The sequence below is a fragment of the Scyliorhinus torazame genome, chromosome 16 (assembly GCF_047496885.1).
Source record: "Scyliorhinus torazame isolate Kashiwa2021f chromosome 16, sScyTor2.1, whole genome shotgun sequence".
In the NCBI taxonomy this organism is placed as follows: domain Eukaryota; kingdom Metazoa; phylum Chordata; class Chondrichthyes; order Carcharhiniformes; family Scyliorhinidae; genus Scyliorhinus; species Scyliorhinus torazame.
The window spans coordinates 55291929-55310864 of NC_092722.1; the positions used below are offsets into that span (position 1 = coordinate 55291929).

The 18936-nt window shown below is 47.0% G+C and overlaps 1 protein-coding gene across 5 annotated transcripts in view; it reads right to left on the reverse strand.

Moving 5' to 3' along the window:
- nphp4 (nephronophthisis 4) overlaps positions 1-18936 on the reverse strand; it is a 770918-nt gene that overhangs the window by 139188 nt on the left and 612794 nt on the right. For all 5 annotated transcript variants that reach the window (XM_072478481.1, XM_072478484.1, XM_072478483.1 and 2 more), the window contains 3 exons: positions 8048-8226; positions 5367-5527; positions 1921-2101 (listed from right to left, as the gene is read on the reverse strand). In XM_072478481.1, the coding sequence (XP_072334582.1) occupies positions 1921-2101; positions 5367-5527; positions 8048-8226 (521 nt within the window). The remainder of the gene's footprint in view (positions 1-1920; positions 2102-5366; positions 5528-8047; positions 8227-18936) is intronic.

The following is an 18936-nucleotide window of genomic DNA, read 5'->3' on the forward strand; positions in this document are numbered from 1 at the left end:
CCTGTGGGGGGGGGGGGGGGGGGTCCAACTCTGGGGGGGGGGCACCTCCAATGGGGCCTGGCCCGCGATCGTGGCCCATGCACTGGCGGGCCGGCCTCTCGCTCCCCGGGCCTATTTTCTTCCGCACCGGCCCCTGAACTCCTGCGTCATGTTGCAACGGGGCCGGTGCGTTGAGGGAGGCCACTGCGCATGCACAGGTGGGCTCTGGCGCCACTGCGCAAGCGTGGATCCCGCGGCGCACAGTTCGTACCGGGATAGGAGGCTGGAGCAGCGTGAACCGCTCCAGCGCCGTGCTGGCCCCCTGTGGGGGCCAGAATCGGTACTCCCAGTGGCCCGTTCATGCTGTCATGAAACGCAACGGCATGGACACTCTGCCGCCGGATGGGAAAATCCCGTCCCCTGAGTAAATAAACGGACCTTTTGAATCAACTGTACAAACAAAGTCAGGTGCTTGTAAAACAATTAGGCAATTGAATTGCAGTTAAGAGCCCATAAAACCCCTGAAGTAAACAAACGGATTTCAGAACTGCTCTGTCAACAGGTGTTTAGATTGAATAAATAAAAGCAAGGGGAAAGTACTAAACAATTATACATAGTTATCATACTAGACTACCGGTTCAATAGTGAAATATGTTCTACCTTTTTATCCATTAAATTAACTTTTTCAGAAGACTTTTCTAGCTTTTACTTGACAACTTGCCAGGAGATAGAAGTAACAATCTGGCAAACATGAGGGGTGGGATTCTCCGACCCCCCACCAGGTCGGAGAATCGCCAGGGGCGACGTGAATCCCGCCCATCCACGCCGACGCCGGCTGCCGAATTCGCCGGCACCGGTTTTTTTGCAGGGGTGGGGATCGCGCCACGCTGGTCGGGGGCCGTTGGCAGTGACCCCCCTCCCCGGCGATTCTCCAGGCCCCGTTTTCGCCGGCGTGAAATGCACAAGGTCCATACCGGCGGGACCTGGCTCTGAGGGCGACCTGCAGAATCCTCGGGGGGGCGCGGAGGGATCCGGTCCCGGGGGGGGGGCCCCCACGGTGGCCTGGCCTGCGATTGGGGCCCACCGACCTGCGGGCGGGCCTGTGCCGTGGGAGGCACTCTTTCCCTCCGTGCCGGCCTCTGTAAAGCTCTGCCATGGCCGGCGCGGAGAGGAAACCCCCTGCGCATGCGCAGGGATCACACCAGCGGGTTCTGCGCATGCGCCAGAACACGTTGGCGCTCCCGTGCATGCGCCATCTCATGCCGGCCGACGGAGGCACTTTGGCACAGGTTGGCGCGGAGTCAACCACTCCACCGCCGGCTAGCCCCCGGAAGTGCGGAAGATTCCGCAACTTCCGGGCAGCCCGGCGCCGGAGTGGTTCATGCCACTCTTTGGCGCCAATACTGCCCGCCCGCTGGTTGGGGGAGAATCCCGGCCATTGTTTAAGGGGTAGTTACATCTACCAATCAAGCACTTCCATGATTCACTTTAATGAACACAAATGAAATTTACTCTACAGCATTTCATAATGAACTGTAAAGGAGGCAAAACAATTTGAATTAGCTTTTGAACTCTTCCCACCTCCAATCCATGAAAATTAAAAAACAAACTTACAAGGGCAGACTGTCAGTGAGCCCACAATGCCGACTGTTGCCTCCTTAATAAGAGCAGGCAGATTCTGGAGCCGGTCTTCACCCCGCCCTTGTGAAAATGGTGTGGAAATGGAGGAAGGGGAGGTGGCCATTTTGTTCCAGTCCTACCGCTATTTAGTCCCAATCAGGATCCATAAAAATCCAGCCCTTTAACGTGTGTTTAATTAAGTTCCTTAACCCACTATTTCAATCACATGTTAATCTTTGCAAGAACAATTTCCAGACTGGAGTCCTCTCTTTTCTATTCCCCAACCCAAAATAAGGATGTCAAAAGTGTACGTTTCCTCACCAACATTGCCTAGGCGCATATGTAGTTTTCCTTTTGTTACTGTTGTCATTCCATGAGGCTTAACAGTGCCATGCTTTGTGATGTCAGCCAAGGCCATTGGTACATCTGGAGCATATTCTGTGGTTATGATTGCCAGTTCATGAGAAACCTGGACTGCAGTGCGACCCTGGCGTAGCAAGTACTGCAACAATAAGATCCTTTTGTTAGCCTAAGTGCAATATGAAACAAACAAATGGGCTTTGAAAGGATTAACAGACATATTGACCCAAAGTTGAGTTGATGACTGAACGGTGCTCATTACACTTTCCCACAACCTTTTTAGGCCTTTTTGCACTGAAATGTGTGGTAATTAGAAATCCATTTCAGTGCATTGCACTCTTCAAGTGATCTAGGACCTTCAACCAAATACAATGTGCAATTCTTCATAGAATCATAGAATTCCTAAAGCGCAGATGGAGGCCATTCGGCCCTTTGGGTCTGCACCGGCTCTCTGAAAGAACACTCTCCCTAGACCCACTCCTCCAACTTATCCCCATAACCCCACCTAACCTGTGCATCTTTGTACACTAAGGGGCAGATTAGCATGGCCAATCCACCTAATTTGCACATCTTTGAACTGTGGGAGGAAACCAGAGCATCCGAAGGAAACCCATACAGAACTGGGGAGAACGTGCAAACTCCACACAGCCACCCAAGGTCAGAATTGAACCCGGGTCCCTGGTGCTGTGAGGCAGCAGTGCTAACCATTGTGCCACATTAAATTCTGAATGCACCGTGCAGAGTTTAAACTGGAACATTCAAGCTGGAATAGTTAATTCAATGCCATATCATGTACAGAAATGAAGGGAGAGAAAGAAGTGGGGTGGGGTGGGGGGATATAAAATGGTAAAGTTTTTTTTTAAATCTCCAAAAACTAAAATTAGAAGGGACGAGATATCACACTTATAAAAGTTAACTTGCAATGCCAGAGAGGTTGTTAGGCAGGAATAAAGACTTAACACCGAATTAAAAAGCCACATACATGAGATTGTGTAAGTCTCATCTTTTTATGGTGAGTTTAGTGGGTATTAGCTGGCTAAGTACTCCAATTTCACCCTTTCCCTTTATTTGACTGGCGAATCTCTGCTTGAGATAGCAGTACAGAATGGCTTCTGGTGAGATAGTGCACCTCAGACAGCAACTTCCAAATTTTCAGATTTAACCGGGCCCTATGATTTACAGTTAAATAACGGCATGCATTAATAACCTCATTGACATTTTTACCGTAAATTCCCAGCAAATATAAATCCTAAACTTTTAAGATTTCATAAACCTTTCATCTAGGCAAATACTGCTGAGAAAATAAACCACTTACTGTAAAAGCTAAGGCATCAGCAACACCCCGAAGCATGTTCATATGTGCTTCCAATTAACAGTGAAACATAATAAGATTTATTTAGCTTTTAACTGAAAGAATATTTTAATGATTATGAGTGAATTATATATGAATGTGAGTTGTTGAAATCATCTTACAGCTCAAACCTAGTTTACAGCATTAATAATTGAAAAAGAAACAATTGATAATGAAAAGCCAGATTGAAAGTATTATTTTTATAGCAGACACAGTTAACAGAACTTGAGTATTGATGAAAAAAGAGACGGGCTGTCGAAGTGTTTCCTCTTGCACTCATCAAATCTCCAAAATGGAACAACAATTGTACTACATAAGAGGGTGCTGGTTGGTTAGCAAGTGGATTCTGATTAGTAGAGATGTTGCCATGGAGAATGCACCAGGGAACAGTTAACTATCAAGCTTCTGTTTAAATTCAAACCAGTCTGGTCGACTCTAATTGGTCAAGACATTGCCAGAGCGAATGAACCATGGAATGGCTGTCCCCCAAGGTTTTTATTAGTTGAAAAAGGTGCAGTGCTTGGACACATTCTTTCTATTTGCAATGGATCGGCCCTGTATGTGAATATACATAGATTCCAGCATGACTGTATTCTTGCAAGTCTGTCCTGATGAGGGCAAGATAAAACACATGTCGCTTTTTCAGCAAAACATGATCATTACAGTAAAATAATTATTTTCAGGATTGCACAAGATATTTTTCTGCATTTGTTCCTTTCATCCAAAAGGTGTACTTAATTCGCCTGCAGCTAGTGAAACCTCTTTGGGTTACGTGCCAAAGCAGCATTCCCTCAGTGGTACAACAGAACAGCAGTGGTTAAAGAAAAAGTGGAGGCAAAGATTTAGGAAAGAACTATTAAACCAGGTCCCCACCCACTTGTCCATGTACCGGATCTCCTGTCAGAAGTGATTGTGGCCCCTAAAAGCAAGTCATCTTATTATTGCCTTTTTAACACTGAACGCTAATGTCAGTGTTAATATAAGTCTGACCTTGCCAAAACAATGCAGAACAGAATAAAAACCAAAATCTAAATGAAGAGGGAGGTGAAACCAGTTGTGTGACATTAGAGTGGCAAATCTACAAACATAGATTCTGCTACTTTATTAGATCCAATGCGCATTGTTTGCTGAAGGCTACCTGTCCCTTTTAGTTATTACACATATCGACTAAAATCTGTCCAGTAAATTTAATAATACATTTTCAGGTCAATATGGGAGCTGAACACCAGCTCTATGCCAGGGAGCAATGTAATTTGGAGTTCAATTGCCCAGTATGGTGAGTTCCCAATCTCAGCCCCGTCACTTTGTGAAGTTTTGAAGCATTCTACTGATCAGCATGCACCAAGTCCCTTTAGATATCTCCTTTTCAAAGACCAATACAACTGATAAAGCAATTCGTTAGAAAATTCCTATATATTTTTATGGTAAAATTCATCTACTAATACCTGTGCTCTGGCAGTTGATGCTGGAAATGTCCATTCTCGTCTCCAATATTGTCAATCTTACGTGCACTACACATCCCCAAATCTTCATGCTTTGAAATCATGAAATCATGATCTCCGTCTCCACTAACCCACTTTTCCAGAACCTCCCAACAATGGGCTCTTTATCACATTCTGTCTTTTATGCCCCCCGAGGCTTTTAAAATCATAGCTTGATATCACTTAACCACCGTTTCTGATTTACATTGTTATCTCTTTCCAACCTTGGTAATGTCCTTTGCTTTGGGCCTTAGACCTTTACCACATCTAAACGTGAGGCATCAATGCAGATATTTTGAATAGGAAGAAATGTTCAGAATTGGCCAGATGTAGCCTATCGCTATATACATATGTACATTAAGCAATTCATCTTTGAAGTCTTGGCATAACTACAATACATAGCTCAGAAGCATTAACATGGAGCATTTCAAACTCTGAGGGTCCCAGTATTTCTTGGGATTATGTGTTACGTGGCTAATTATTTTGAAATAGTCTGACACTCAACTGTTTCATCAACAAAAAGCTACTTGAATTACATAGTGCCTTTAACATTGTTGTGCTTTGATAACCTTTACCTTTAGTTCCACAGTGGCAGTGCCAATCAGAAGCAAGGATTCTGCATCCCAAACATCAATCTGCAATGTCTGCATGGCGAGGTATTGCATAAATAAGCGCTGTTCTCCTTCCTTCATGTAACTCGGCTCCACCATATATTTCAGCTCCAATCCGGGAGAATCTACATCAGATCGAACTGGGCATTAATGAGGGCAAGGCTGAAGCTGTACATATCAATTCAAAGGGAAGTCAAACAAAGAATAAACCATTTTAAAGGGAAATCTGGTGAAAGTTTACTCTGGAAATGACCACATAAAAGTGACGGAATAGTATGTAATAAGTTTCATTATTTTTAAGAGGAATTGTTTTTACAGTGTAAGGACAACCTTAAAAGTGGATATCTCAGCTCTCCCACTTATTACAGCCCATGAAACAAAACTGAAAAAAACCTATCAGCCTCTCAATAGCAACTATGAAGCACCAGTCTTCACAAACACATCGTAACATTAACTCTGTGGGACGGGTGGTGAGCGGAAATAGAAGAAAAATCCTACGGGCAACTTCGACAGATCTCTCGTGTGTTCCTCCCCAACTCAGAGAACACTGTGTTACAATTCCCTTAGGAATATTGTGTTTGGAATAGTAAGGAGGTTAGTAATAGTATTGATCCTACAGTTAAAGGAGTAAGAGGTGGGGCTATGTGCCAGCATAGAAGGTTGAGAACAAAATATTGAGTGACAGCAGAACGCCAGCATGTCTGTTTAGGCGGTGGGAGTTCAAGGCCAAGAAGATACTCAAACGTGAGAAATGCCTGGGTAGATAAGTAGATTCTGACACTCAAGGAACAAAGAGCTGAACAGCACAAGAACAGGTCCTTCAGCCCTCCAAGCCTCCGCCATTCATGCCGCATGTTGAAACTAAAACCTTCTTAATTTCTGGGAACTGTATCCCACTATTCCCATCCTATTCATGTATTCGTCAAGGTGCGTCTTAAATGTTACTATCGGGGGGGGAACCAGAAGGACTCTCAGGGTTGTTAATATATACTGTATAATATGTATAGGTCGTTGCGACAGATAATTATATATTGGACTGTTAAATTATATTTTTGGAGAGTGTTACTTGTGATAAGGCAGTTGCCAATTAGGGTTAGTTTTCATTTTTGTTATTTATTATTTATTCATTTTTTGTTTATAAAATAGGTCATTGTTATTTGTGTTGTTATAATATTGTGTAAAGGATGCACAATGTACTGTGTTGGTTGACCAAAAATTTTCAATAAAATATTTATTTTTTAAAAAATGTTACTATCGGACCTGTTTCCACCAGCTCCCCAGCACACATTCCAGTCACTCACCACCCTCTGTGTAAAAAAACTTGCCGTGCACATCTCCTCTAAACTTTACCTCACACCTTATACCTATGTCCTCTAGTAATTGACTTTTCCACCCTGGGAAAAAGCATCTGACTATCCACCACTCTGGGAAAAAGCATCTGACTATTCAAGGCTGACCTAACCACTCAAATGCAAGAAGTGTCTGAGGAGCTGTATACAACTTGCACAATAAACCCAATGCACATGCGCGAGAAGGCGCAGTTGTCTTTGACTCCTGGCATATTTATGCATTAACCTTACGTGCTGCAGGTATGCTTGCATATTAACCTTACATTAGCGTTACATACCAATATGCATAAAGACATGCCACATAGTCCAGAAGACTCGACCGTGATTAGTCAGGAGGCTTGGTTCAGAGAACCATCAATAAGCCCGTTCTGAGTTTAAAGTTGCCTATCTCATAACATATTTTATATTGGGTTTATTTTCTTTTGATAAATAAATGCTGTTGATCAGGTAGCTTTCTGTCCTCAAAGTCCTGTAAAAGGGTAAGGATTATCCTAACACATAGGACTATATAGCATTGGAAGCAAACATCTCTGTCTATTGAGCTCGTCATAAAATTAATTTAATTCTTATCCCGCATCATCTCCAATAATCTTCAACAGCCCTGTCTACCAAAATGTATCCACTGTCATCTTAAGATTCATAACATTCTCCAGGGTCCAGTGCTTCTTGGATAGGGTCATTCTCTGCAGAAACAGGTTGTGTAGTAACTTCGTATTTACCTTTTCCTGACACTGCATGGTGGTAACATGACCAGTCTTCGCAAAATTAAGCCAACTATGGTCAATTTCCATTGATTCTCAGCTCTTGTGGTTTGGTGGGACCTGTCCCGGAAAAAGAAATTGTCCCACACCAAAGTCTAACCTCTGGTCTACTTGCTAACTCAAATTCGTATCTTACCGAGCCAGATTAGGTTAACGGCCATCTCATTATTGATATAAAGTTTGTATTTCTCATATTCAACAGTGGTGACAGAGATAATCTGTCTCTTTTCAATCACTGAAGGCACATTCTGCTCGACAAATGAGTTCAATTTACAAAATAAATTAAGCAAGTAAGAAGTAATTCAATGAGCAACGCATCTGCATCAATTCCTGTTAACCTGGTGGTTAGAGTGCGCTGCTCGCTACCATGGAAGGAGTTACAGATAGGGTGAGCTAGATAGGTACACAAGGAAGAGAGTAAGTGATGGGGTTAGATTAAGAAGAATGGGGGCGATCTGGTGTAGCATAAAGCCCAGCATGAGGCTGTTCGACCAAACGGCCTGCTTCTGTGCTGTAAACATGTTGCAATACTCACTTAAGTCACCGGTGCCATTTTTGTTCAGAGGTACAAGGATGAAAGGGGTACTCTTTGAAGTTCCCTTTTCCGCGTTCCGCATCTTCATCAGTTTCAGCTGCTGTGTCGTCACCGGTGGAAAGCGATAAAACTGAAAGGTGAAGTAGACTGATCCTGGCTGATGATTACCCGCAGTTACTCTAAAAAATAAATTCAAAGGCAGGAACTTACTGACAACGCAGTGCTCTTTACTCAAATAATTATCTCTTGCACACATCAGATGGCCAGCCTCCATTCATTTTGCAGCTTGGTGGCTAACGGGGCAGATATTTGCTGTTCAAGGCAAAGGTAAGTCTAGTGAGTTAAGTTATAAAAGATATCAATTGAAAGAGCAGCCTCGAATGATTGTGAATTTCCATTATGAAATATTTTTAAAATGTAGGGAGATGCATTCTCCAATAGGTATAACACGAGGCAGTGCCACAGCATCCTACAACTGATGTATTTTTGATTCATTCCTGGATGTTGGTCTCACTGGTAAGACCAACATTTGGCAGTTTGCTGATGCGAGTATCACAGTTTTACATGAAAATTCCCAGAGGCAACAAAAATGCCTGGATTCTGGGCAGATGTGAGCAGTAACAAGTCATTTGCCCTGGCCATGGCGTTGTTGGAAATTTTACAACCTATTTCCTCAGGTATAAAAAGTCAGGGGAAAGTTTAGGGAGACCTGTTACATCAGGCTTACATCCCTTTCACGGTGCCCCTAAGATTTCTGGCGTTCTGTCTCTAGGAGGGCTTGGCCTGGATTAGGAGCCGGCCTATTGGAGTTTAGTAATAAGATGGGAGAGGGCATTCCCAGCTCCCCACTTTTTTCTTGGCTAAGCTCTTGCTGAAACCTGGTGCTGTGGGCTAGTGGCCCTCCAGCCAGCAGGCACTTTGCCATTGGGACAGCAGGCTGAAGAGAGGGAGGTTAGCATGCTTCATTCTGTTCAGGACTGCCCCTCCTCACAAGATCATTAGAAGCAATTGAAACCTCCCAGCTATAGGCCACGATCGTGGTTCTTTTGGGTGGCTAAATCCATTCATTTGAAAACTGCTGGTGTTAAACCTCATGGTCTTTTGTCCAAGAATCTGTAACCAGCAGGCACCACACTCTCTCTAGCTCCACATCAGTGTTAACTCTTTCTGGGGTGCCGATGCCTACAAAACTCCTCAACTCAGGTTGTGGGTAAAGTTTAATGCGATTGCGGAGAAACCCGTCCAGGCTATCTTGTTTAGATTTGAGGTACACAACAAGTGATTGAAAGTACTCATAACCAACAAAGTTTGGATACCCTTTGAATCTGATTGATGAAACATGTTCCAAGAATCAATTGTTTGAAAGAGCAGAAACCACTCCAATAATTGGTAAAATATCAAGTATCAAAAAAGTTTCTGTTCAGTGACAACTAGCAATATGACAACAGGTTCCTCAGTCAACACATAAGAAGAAAAATAGTGCAGTACACTATATATTCTGAAACGTTTTTTGATGTTTTTGTGAGCATCATTGTCAAAAGCCCCCCCCCCACCGCCACCCCACCGGACAAACATCGGACTCTCTCCCCACTCTCTTATCCCCAGGCAATCATCTGACTCAGCCTCCCCCCTGCCAATCATCGGACCACCACTCCCGGACAATTATCGGACCCCTACTCCCGGACAATTATCATACTACTCCCGGACAATTATCGGACCCCTACTCCTGGACAATTATTGGACCCCTACTCCCGGACAATCATCGGACCCCCACTCCCAGACAATTATTGGACCATCTCTCCCCCTGCCCTGACAATCATACATATAGAAGATAGAAGCAAGAGGAGGCCTTTGCGATCATGGCTGATCATCCAACTCAATAGCCTAATCCTCCTTTCTCCCCATAGCCTTTGATCCCATTCTCCTCAAGTGCTATATCTAGCCACCTCCCGAATATATTCAAAGTTTTAGCATCAACTACTTCCTGTGGTAATGAATTCCACAGGCTCACCACTCTTTGTGTGAAGAAATGTCTCCTTATCTCTGTCCCTCATCAGGCTCCTCCCCCCAAAAAATCATCCAAGTACCTTCCACCAGACAAGGATCCAACTCTCTCCACTACCCCCCCCCCCCCAAACAACTCATTGGAGGATCGTACCCCCCCTCACACACAACATCAGCATGGAATAATTGCCAGCATTCTGCACTCCCCCTCAGTTCCCACTTCCCCCCCACTCCTGCAAGTTTCCCCCTCACTGCCCACTGCCCCCCCACCACACATAAATGGCAACCCTTCCCCCAATTGGGGCTCCCAAGTGGGCCCACCTTGGCACTGCCTAATGGCACAGGTGGGCACTGCCAGGGAATTGCCGGACATGTCTCTCTACTCCGGGAGGGATCCCCTCGACTAAATGCCATTTTAAAAAAGCTGTTGTAAACCTCGCTGGGGTCACGTTAGTGAAATATGAATATTCAGTGGGGGGGGGGGGGGGAATCATGTGGCGGAGGACTGACTAATCATGTTTAAATATATTAAATCTATTAAAATGAGGTTCCCGTCCTTTGTAGGCATGTACCTCATGAGGTCACCAGTACAGGGTGGGGAAAATTGGAAAACGTAGGGCTTGATTCTCCGCACCCGACGCCGAAATCGCATTCGGCGATGGGACAGAGAATCCAGTTTCCCGCGTGAAATCGGAACCGGCGCCAGTTCGCCGATTCTCCTCCCCTCGCAAAGTGGGTGTACGCCGTGCAGAGTATCCACCACCTGAGGCCATTGCCAGAGGCCCGCCCCGCTATTCTCCGCCACTGACCGGCCGAATTCCCCATGGCGTATTTCTAATATGGTCCCAGCTTTTCGGGAAACTTGCGAGGCGGCTGCGGACTCAGTCCGCGACTGCCATGGTCGGGGGTGGGCCGTTCGGAGAGCGGGGGGGTGCTCATACGGGACTGGGCCTTTATCGTGCAGGCGGTCTGGGTCGGGCGCGCAGCCGATCAGGGGGACTATTTCCACGGTCCAGGTCCGTGACCGCCATGGTCGGGCAGATTGGAGGGCAGGGGGTGGGTCTCATACGGACTGGATGGTCCGGGTCGGGCGTGCGGTCTAGGGCCTCCATGGAGCACGGTACAGCCGCTGACTCGGAAGTGTGGGGGGGCCGTATCTGCAGCTGGAGCCCTGCAGGGCTGTGAATCTGTGGCCTTTTTACGTCAGTTTTTCTGGAGTAAAAGACCACGGGCCCTATTCTCCCCCCCCCACGCCGGGTGGGAGAATCGCCGGGGCGCCACGCGAATAATGCCACGCCGCCCCGACCCCCGCACGCGATTCTCCCACCCCCCCCGGAAACCAGCGGCGCGCGATTCGCACCGGGCCGCTCGGAGAACCGGCGAGCGGCGATTCTCCAGCCCGGATGGGCCGAGGGGCCGCTACGACACGACAGGTTCCCGACGACGCCGTCCATCACTGGTCGCTGCCGGTGGGAACTCTGCGGGAATGCTGGGGGGGGCGGCCTGTGGGGGAGGGAGGGGGGCTCCTTCACTGGGGTGGCCTCCGATGGGGTCTGGCCCGTGATCGGGGCCCACCCCCCCCGCCCCCGCCCCGGGCCTACCTCCTTCCGCGCGCGGCATGTTGGTGAGGGGCCGGCGTGTGTAAGACGTTCCCCGCGCATGCGCAGGATGGCGCGGCCCAACTGTGCATGCGCAGGATTGGGCTGCCCCAACTGCGCAAGCGCGGGTTGGCGCGGCGTGAACCGCTCCAGCGCCGTGCTGGCCCCCTATGGGGGCCAGAATAGGTTGTGCCCGGGCCCTGTTCGCGCCGTCATGAAACGCGACAGCGTTCACGACGGCGCGAACACTTGGCCTCCATATTGGAGAATCTCTCCCCACAGTTTTCACATCGTCCCTGAGAATCCAGCCCAGGATCTCTCCAGAGAGAATCGCATTTCTCAGTTCTCTACGGACTTTCCGCCCACATGGCTATTCTCACTGACGGCGAACACAGGCTGCAAATCGCCGCCAGTATATTCATTGACTGTAACACAGCTGAATATCGAGTCTGTTTTTTAATGAGAAACAAAAGCAATTCCTGTTTTATGTCCTTGCCCAAGTCAAATGTCACTTCTACGGAATGGCTCTAGCTCTTGGGCCAATGCTTTCCTTGGGCACTCTGTCTGTTAGTGAACTGCAACCAGACACAATTCTTTCTAATGTACTTCAAGCAAAGTCAAAAACAGCAGCGATCTTGAGGATGGCACCTCTCTTCGGGGAAGCTGCTGTCTTAAGGTAGGCAACATAGCACACAGAGAAAACATATAAACAATGGATAAAAATGTTGTGATGAAAGATCATCAAGGGCAGCACGGTAGCCTTGTGGATAGCACAATTGCTTCACAGCTCCAGGGTCCCAGGTTCGATTCCGGCTTGGGCCACTGTCTGTGCGGAGTCTGCACATCCTCCCCGTGTGTGCGTGGGTTTCCTCCGGGTGCTCCGGTTTCCTCCCACAGTCCAAAGATGTGCAGGTTAGGTGGATTGGCCATGATAAATTGCCCTTAGTGTCCAAAATTGCCCTTAGTGTTGGGTGGGGTTACTGGGTTATGGGGATAGGGTGGCGGTGTTGACCTTGGGTAGGGTGCTCTTTCCAAGAGCCGGTGCAGACTCGATGGGCCGAATGGCCTCCTTCTGCCCTGTAAATTCTATGATAATCTATGATAATCATCATGCAGGAGCTTAATTTTCTATTGGCTGTGGAGGCAACCAGGATGCAAGTGAGCCCCCTGCTGCGCAAGTTCCTCCCTCTCACACACACACACACACACACACACACACAGATGCCTCTCCAAAATGACAGCCTGGTGCTCAACCTTGAAGCAGCCTCTCTTCCCTTTTACCTACATCAACAGTTCTCACCTCTGGGAGCCCTGGGAGCTCACCGTCCGTCCTATATTGGACTTAGCTCCTGGAGGCAGCCACTTAATTGGGCTCCTCCCCCAAAATCGCTTCCAGGATCCCGCTGCCAGCATTTCTGGGCCCCAATCAGGAATTCATTTGGGATTTGGACTCACAGCAACAATCAAACCCAACGTTAACTCTATCGCTCTTCACTTGCCCAACCTGGTTCCTGGAAATTCTGTTTAAATTTCCAGCAATTACAGTATTCTGTTTTTGGAAAACAATATTCAATCTGTTCACAATTCCTGGAAAGTTTCACATTTTAATGCTTGCGTTCGGCTTAAAGTGCAGTCTGTTCTCTCACATCAGAAAGGTTAATTAGTAAAGCACTGTGAATGCATTCTAAGTATGTCTGCTATCTGAACTGCCTTTCCCTGATAAGACAGCAATACTGAACAAACTGTACAACTCACATACTGGTGCAGGGGCCCGACTTTCTTTTCAGGCTCATGAAATGAGTTGGGCGCTTTTGCGATGTCGCAAACATGCAACTGACTCACGTCTGACTTTGGCCAAGGTTTTGGGTTTTTTTACAAACAAGGGCAATGGTCAGTGTGCGGGCTGCAATGAATTGTGAGAGAATGTGGGTACAAAGGCAGGCCAGTTAGAAGGCCTGTGTCAGTTTCCAACATTATTCTTGGAACCCAGTTTGCAACATTATTCTTGGGGTACCTGAACATCACCTCTCAGCCCTCTACTCACCCCGTCATACTCCCTTCATAATCCCTCTTCCCCATTTCACCTCCATGTCCCCCCAAGTATCCTCTGTAGCCACTCACCCAGTATCCACTATGTACGATCTTCAGGAGCCATGAAATAGCAATGGGTGCAAATTAAAAAAATTAAATTTGTAACAATTTAATAAAACTCTCATTCAAATCTCTCATTGACACTGAAAAATGAATGTCACCCCAATGAAAATAAAACGGTTTAATCCCTGAAGTAATGATTAAGTTGTGGAAACAAAGAACCATGCATTCAGGAACCACATCAAAGGCAAATTATGTTATTACACTCTGTCAATCACTCCACTGAGCAGCTGTTCCAACAGAACTAATGCTCCCTTAGCTTTTGGAAGTCAGCCAAGCATCATAATACATCAGAATAGCAACAACTATCAAAACAAACAGCTTCAGACAATGAAAGTGAAACACCAAGTAGTGGAGCAGGTGTATTTTTTAAACTTTCGGCGGCAAGGCATTTTTCTTTCCAAAACATGAGTAGTTAGACATCTAAATCTCAGTCCAAAACATAACAGAATATTTTGCCACCTCAGGGGTAAGACAATGGCATAGTGATAATGTCACTGGACCCAGAGATCCAGAGGCCCAAACTAATGCCTTGGGGGACATGACTTCAAATCCCAGCTGATGGAATTTAAATTCCATTAATAAATCTGGAATTATAAAGCCAGTCTCAGTATTTGTGGCCATGAAAGCATCAGTAATTGTTGTGAAAACCCGCCTGGTTCACTCATGTCCTTTAGAGAAGGACATCTGCTGTCCTTGACTGGCTGGTCTGGCCTACATGTAACTTGAGGCACACAGTAATGCGACTGACTCTTAACTGCCCTCTGAAAAGCTCAGCAAACCACTTAGTTGAAGGGCAGTTTAGGGATGGGTAACAAGTGCTGGCCCTGCTAGCGATGCCCACACCACACAGTTTCTACAGTTTTGAATGTACTACAGCAGTTTCTCCATTGGGAAAAGTACTGTAATGCAGATCAACACTTATGCAATGGTGGTCAATGTAATAGTCACTGTACCATTGCAGAACAGGCATCTTATGATCAATCAGTGAATTATAGAGACATCTGCATTACAATACAACATCTAATAGTGACACTTTAAGATGTCAAAACATTTCCACTTACCTTTCAGAATGTTTTTGATTCCTCAGAAGGCTTCCCCCAGTGGCAATGAATTTTGCAAAGAGGTGTGTGGTTTTTTTGGGGGGGCGGGGGGGGGGTTCCAAATCTGCACTGGCACATGAAAATAGCATGAGAAAGGAAATTTGATTTTCCTATAGTTCTCACTATAGCCGACCTTGACCTCAGAAGTGGTGCATGAGCGATTTGCACCCAAGGCTTAAATGAATCGCGGAAAGGCTATACAAACATCATGCGGGATCCAGAACACGGAGGGAAATTGTCTTTCCAATAAAAATACGAAGTTCAAAAATCTGGCCCAAGGTCCCTTCGCGAGATGTTAGCCTCCGCAATTGTTAACAATTATTGTAGAGTTGCTGCATTTACAGTTTTGCTTCTGATCCTTGCAGCATACTTTGGGTGTTACAAGCTGGCACTTCTCTCAGTATCTAGTCTAACGAGCTTGCTACATATTTAACATGAATTCTGTTCCCTTAGGGCGCAATTGGAACAAAGTCCCAGAGCGAACGCGTTTAGCTTCGTGTTTCCCGGCACTCATGTGCCAAGAAAAACATGGCTGTACAACATGACCCATGTTGAATAAAGGGCCTCAGTGGGGAACATGCAGCCGAGGCCGCACATAGCCCCGTTTTATACAACGAGAATCTCCGCTCGCTGGAACTCACCAGTATAGTGCGAGATCGGGACCCCAAATTAAATAGCGTCCCTATTTCCGAGGTCCCCGAAGCGATCCCTGACCACACCCCTAGCTCGAACGAACTATGGGAGGGCCCCCCAGCTTCCCCCTAATACCTGACACACTGGCTGTCCCCATGTCAGCTGCCAGTGCCAGCTGGGCACCTTGACAGTCTCCGAGGAGAAGGGGATAGATCCCAAAGCCTCAGGTACCTCGGGAATCTGCACATTAAATTGAGTTTCCTCTGGTTTCCTCCCACAGTCCAAAGACGTTCAGGTTAGGTGGATTGGCCATGATAAATTGCCCTTAGTGACCAAAAAAATTGGAGGGGTTATTGGGTTACGGGGATAGGGTGGAAGTGGGGGCTTAAGTGGGTCGGTGCAGACTCGATGGGTGGAATGGCCTCCTTCTGCACTGTATGTTCTGTGTTCTGTGAAATTAGCTGTCTCGCTTTAATATGCAGATTTCCGAAAAAGTGATCTTACTCACAATGGGCAGGATTTACATCGCTACTTCTCGCGAGATCTAACGCAATCTCGCGAGATGTTGCAAATCGTGTAGTTCCAGGAAGTGGGGACTCCCAGCTTTTATTGGCCACGCTGCGCCACGGCGTGCTGACTTTCAGGAGCAGCATGGCAATTGGATCGCGCCCATAATTTCAGCCGGGTGCCGCAATGTTAAAATGAGAATGAAAATGAAATTGTATTTATATAACTCCTTCGTGACTTCAGAGCATCCCAAATAGTTCATGACAAATGTGGCACTTCTGGGGCGAGATTCTCCGACCCCCCGCCGGGTCGGAGAATCACCGGGGGCTGGCGTGAATCCCTCCCCCGCCGGTTGCCGAAGTCTCCGGCACCAGAGATTCGGCGGGGGTGGGAATCGCGCCGCGCCGGTTGGCGGGCCCCCCCGCGCGATTCTCCGGCCCGGATGGGCCGAAGTCCCGCCGCTGAAATGCCTGTCCCGCCAGCGTAGATTAAACCACCTACCTTACCGGCAGGACAAGGCGGCGCGGGCGGGCTCCGGGGTCCTGGGGGGGGGCGTGGGGCGATCGGGGCCCACCGATCCGCGGGCGGGCCTGTGCCGTGGGGGCACTCTTTCCCTTCCGCCTCCGCCACGGTCTCCACCATGGCGGAGGCGGAAGAGACTCCCTCCACTGCGCATGCGTGGGAATGCCGTCAGCGGCCACTGACGCTCCTGCGCATGCGCCGCCCGGAGATGTCATTTCCGCGCCAGCTGGCGGGGCACCAAAGGCCTTTTCCGCCAGCTGGCGGGACGGAAATTCGTCCGGCGCCGACCTAGCCCCTTAAGGTTGGGGCTCGGCCCCCAAAGATGCGGAGCATTCCGCACCTTTGGGGCGGCACGATGCCCGACTGATTTGCGCCGTTTTGGGCGCCAGTCAGCGGACATCGCGCCGTTTCCGGAGAATTTCGCCTCTGAAGTGCAGCTTCTGTTATAATGGAGGGAAAAGCAACAGGCAATTACTAGTGCACAGCAAGATGCCACAAACAGCAATGATTACCAAACAACCTGCTTTCGGTAGTGTCGAATAGTGGATAAATGTTTCCGAGAACCTCAAGAAAATTCCCAGGCTCCTTGTTGAATAGTGCCAAGGAACATTTCACATTCCTGAGAGGACTGATAGGGTCTTAGATTAATGTCTAACACCACCTCAGGACAGTCCAGTACACCCTCAGTGAGCACTGCAATGTTAGCCTAGACTGTGCTTAATTCGTTTGACCCTCTGACCCAGGGGTGAGAGGCTCACGATGAACCCAGGCAGAGTGAAATCTTACAAATATTTATTTTTAAATCATTGCAATTTAAAGAAAATTATTTTTACTAATTTTATGCTGCTCAATAAAGCACAGAAAATATTTAAATAATTGAAGAAACTGGTGTTTAAGATGATTTATGGTTCACTTAACTGCTCGGGCTTCAGATGCTGATTACTGGACTGAGTTATGAGATCAATTTGTCTGTTAAGTACCTCGGAATAACAAGCAAACAGTTCTTTGTAGGAGAATTCATTATTGTCACTTTAACAGAGAGAACAATGTTAATTATTGACACAATTGCATCTGATCAATTCATTGCAGATTGGAGCGGGTTTTTGACTGTTAACTGTGGATTAGTAAAATACGAAGAATGTATTTTTAAAAATAAATTTAGAGTACCCAATTATTTTTGTCCAATTAAGGGGCAAATTAATGTGGCCAATCCACCTAACCTGCACATCTTTGGGTTGTGTGGCGAAACCCACACAGACAAGGGGGAAATGTGCAAACTCCACACAGACAGTGACCCGAGGCCAGGATCGAGCCTGGGTCCTCAGCGCCGCAGGAGCAGTGTTAACCACTGTGCTACCATGCCGCACTAAAATATCAAGAATGTAATGGTACATTCTCTGTGGATGCCCACTGATTGGAGTTAATGTTTTGGTATCTCTCTGCTGTTTTATCCTGATACTTTAGAGTCAGGGTTCAAGGTTAGGGAAGTAATTTCTTAGACCATAAGACATAGGAGCAGAATTAGGCCACTTGGCCCATCGCACCTGCTCCGCCATTCAATCATGGCTGATATTTTTCGCATCCTCATTCTCCTGCCTTCTCCCCATAACCCCTGATCTCCATATTACTCAAGAACCTACCTATCCCTGTCTTAAAGACACTCAGTGATTTGGTCTCTACAGCCTTGGGCGGCAAAGTGTTCCACAGATTCACCACCCTCTGGCAGAAGAAATTCCTCCTCATCTCTGTTTTAAAGGATCGACCCTTTAGTCTGAGGTTGTGCACACTGGTTCTAGTTTTTCCTACAAGTGGAAACATCTTCACGTCCACTCTATCCAGGTCTTGCAGTATCCTGTAAGTTTCAATAAGATCTCCCCTCATCCTTCTAAACTCCAGCGAGTACAGACCCAGAGTCCTCAACCGTTCCTCATATGCCAAACTCTTCATTTCAGGGATCAGTCTTGTGAACCTCTTCTGGATCCTTTCCAAGGCCAGGACATCCTTCCTTAGATACGGAGCCCGAAACTGCTCACAATACTCTAAATGGGGTCTGACCTAGCCTTATACAGCCTCATAAATACATTCCTGCTCTTGTATACTAGCCCTCTCGACATGAATTCTAGCATTGCATTGACCTTCCTAACTGCCGACTGAACCTGCATGTTAACCTTAAGAGAATCGTGAACAAGGACTCCCAAGTCCCTTTGTGCTTCTGATTTCCTAAGCATTTCCCCATTTAGAAAATAGTCTATGCCTCCATTCCTCTTTCCAAAGTGCATAACCTCACACTTTTCCACATTGTATTCCATCTGCCACTTCTTTGCCCACTCTCCTAGTCTGTCCAAGTCCTTCTGCAGCCCCCCTGCTTCTT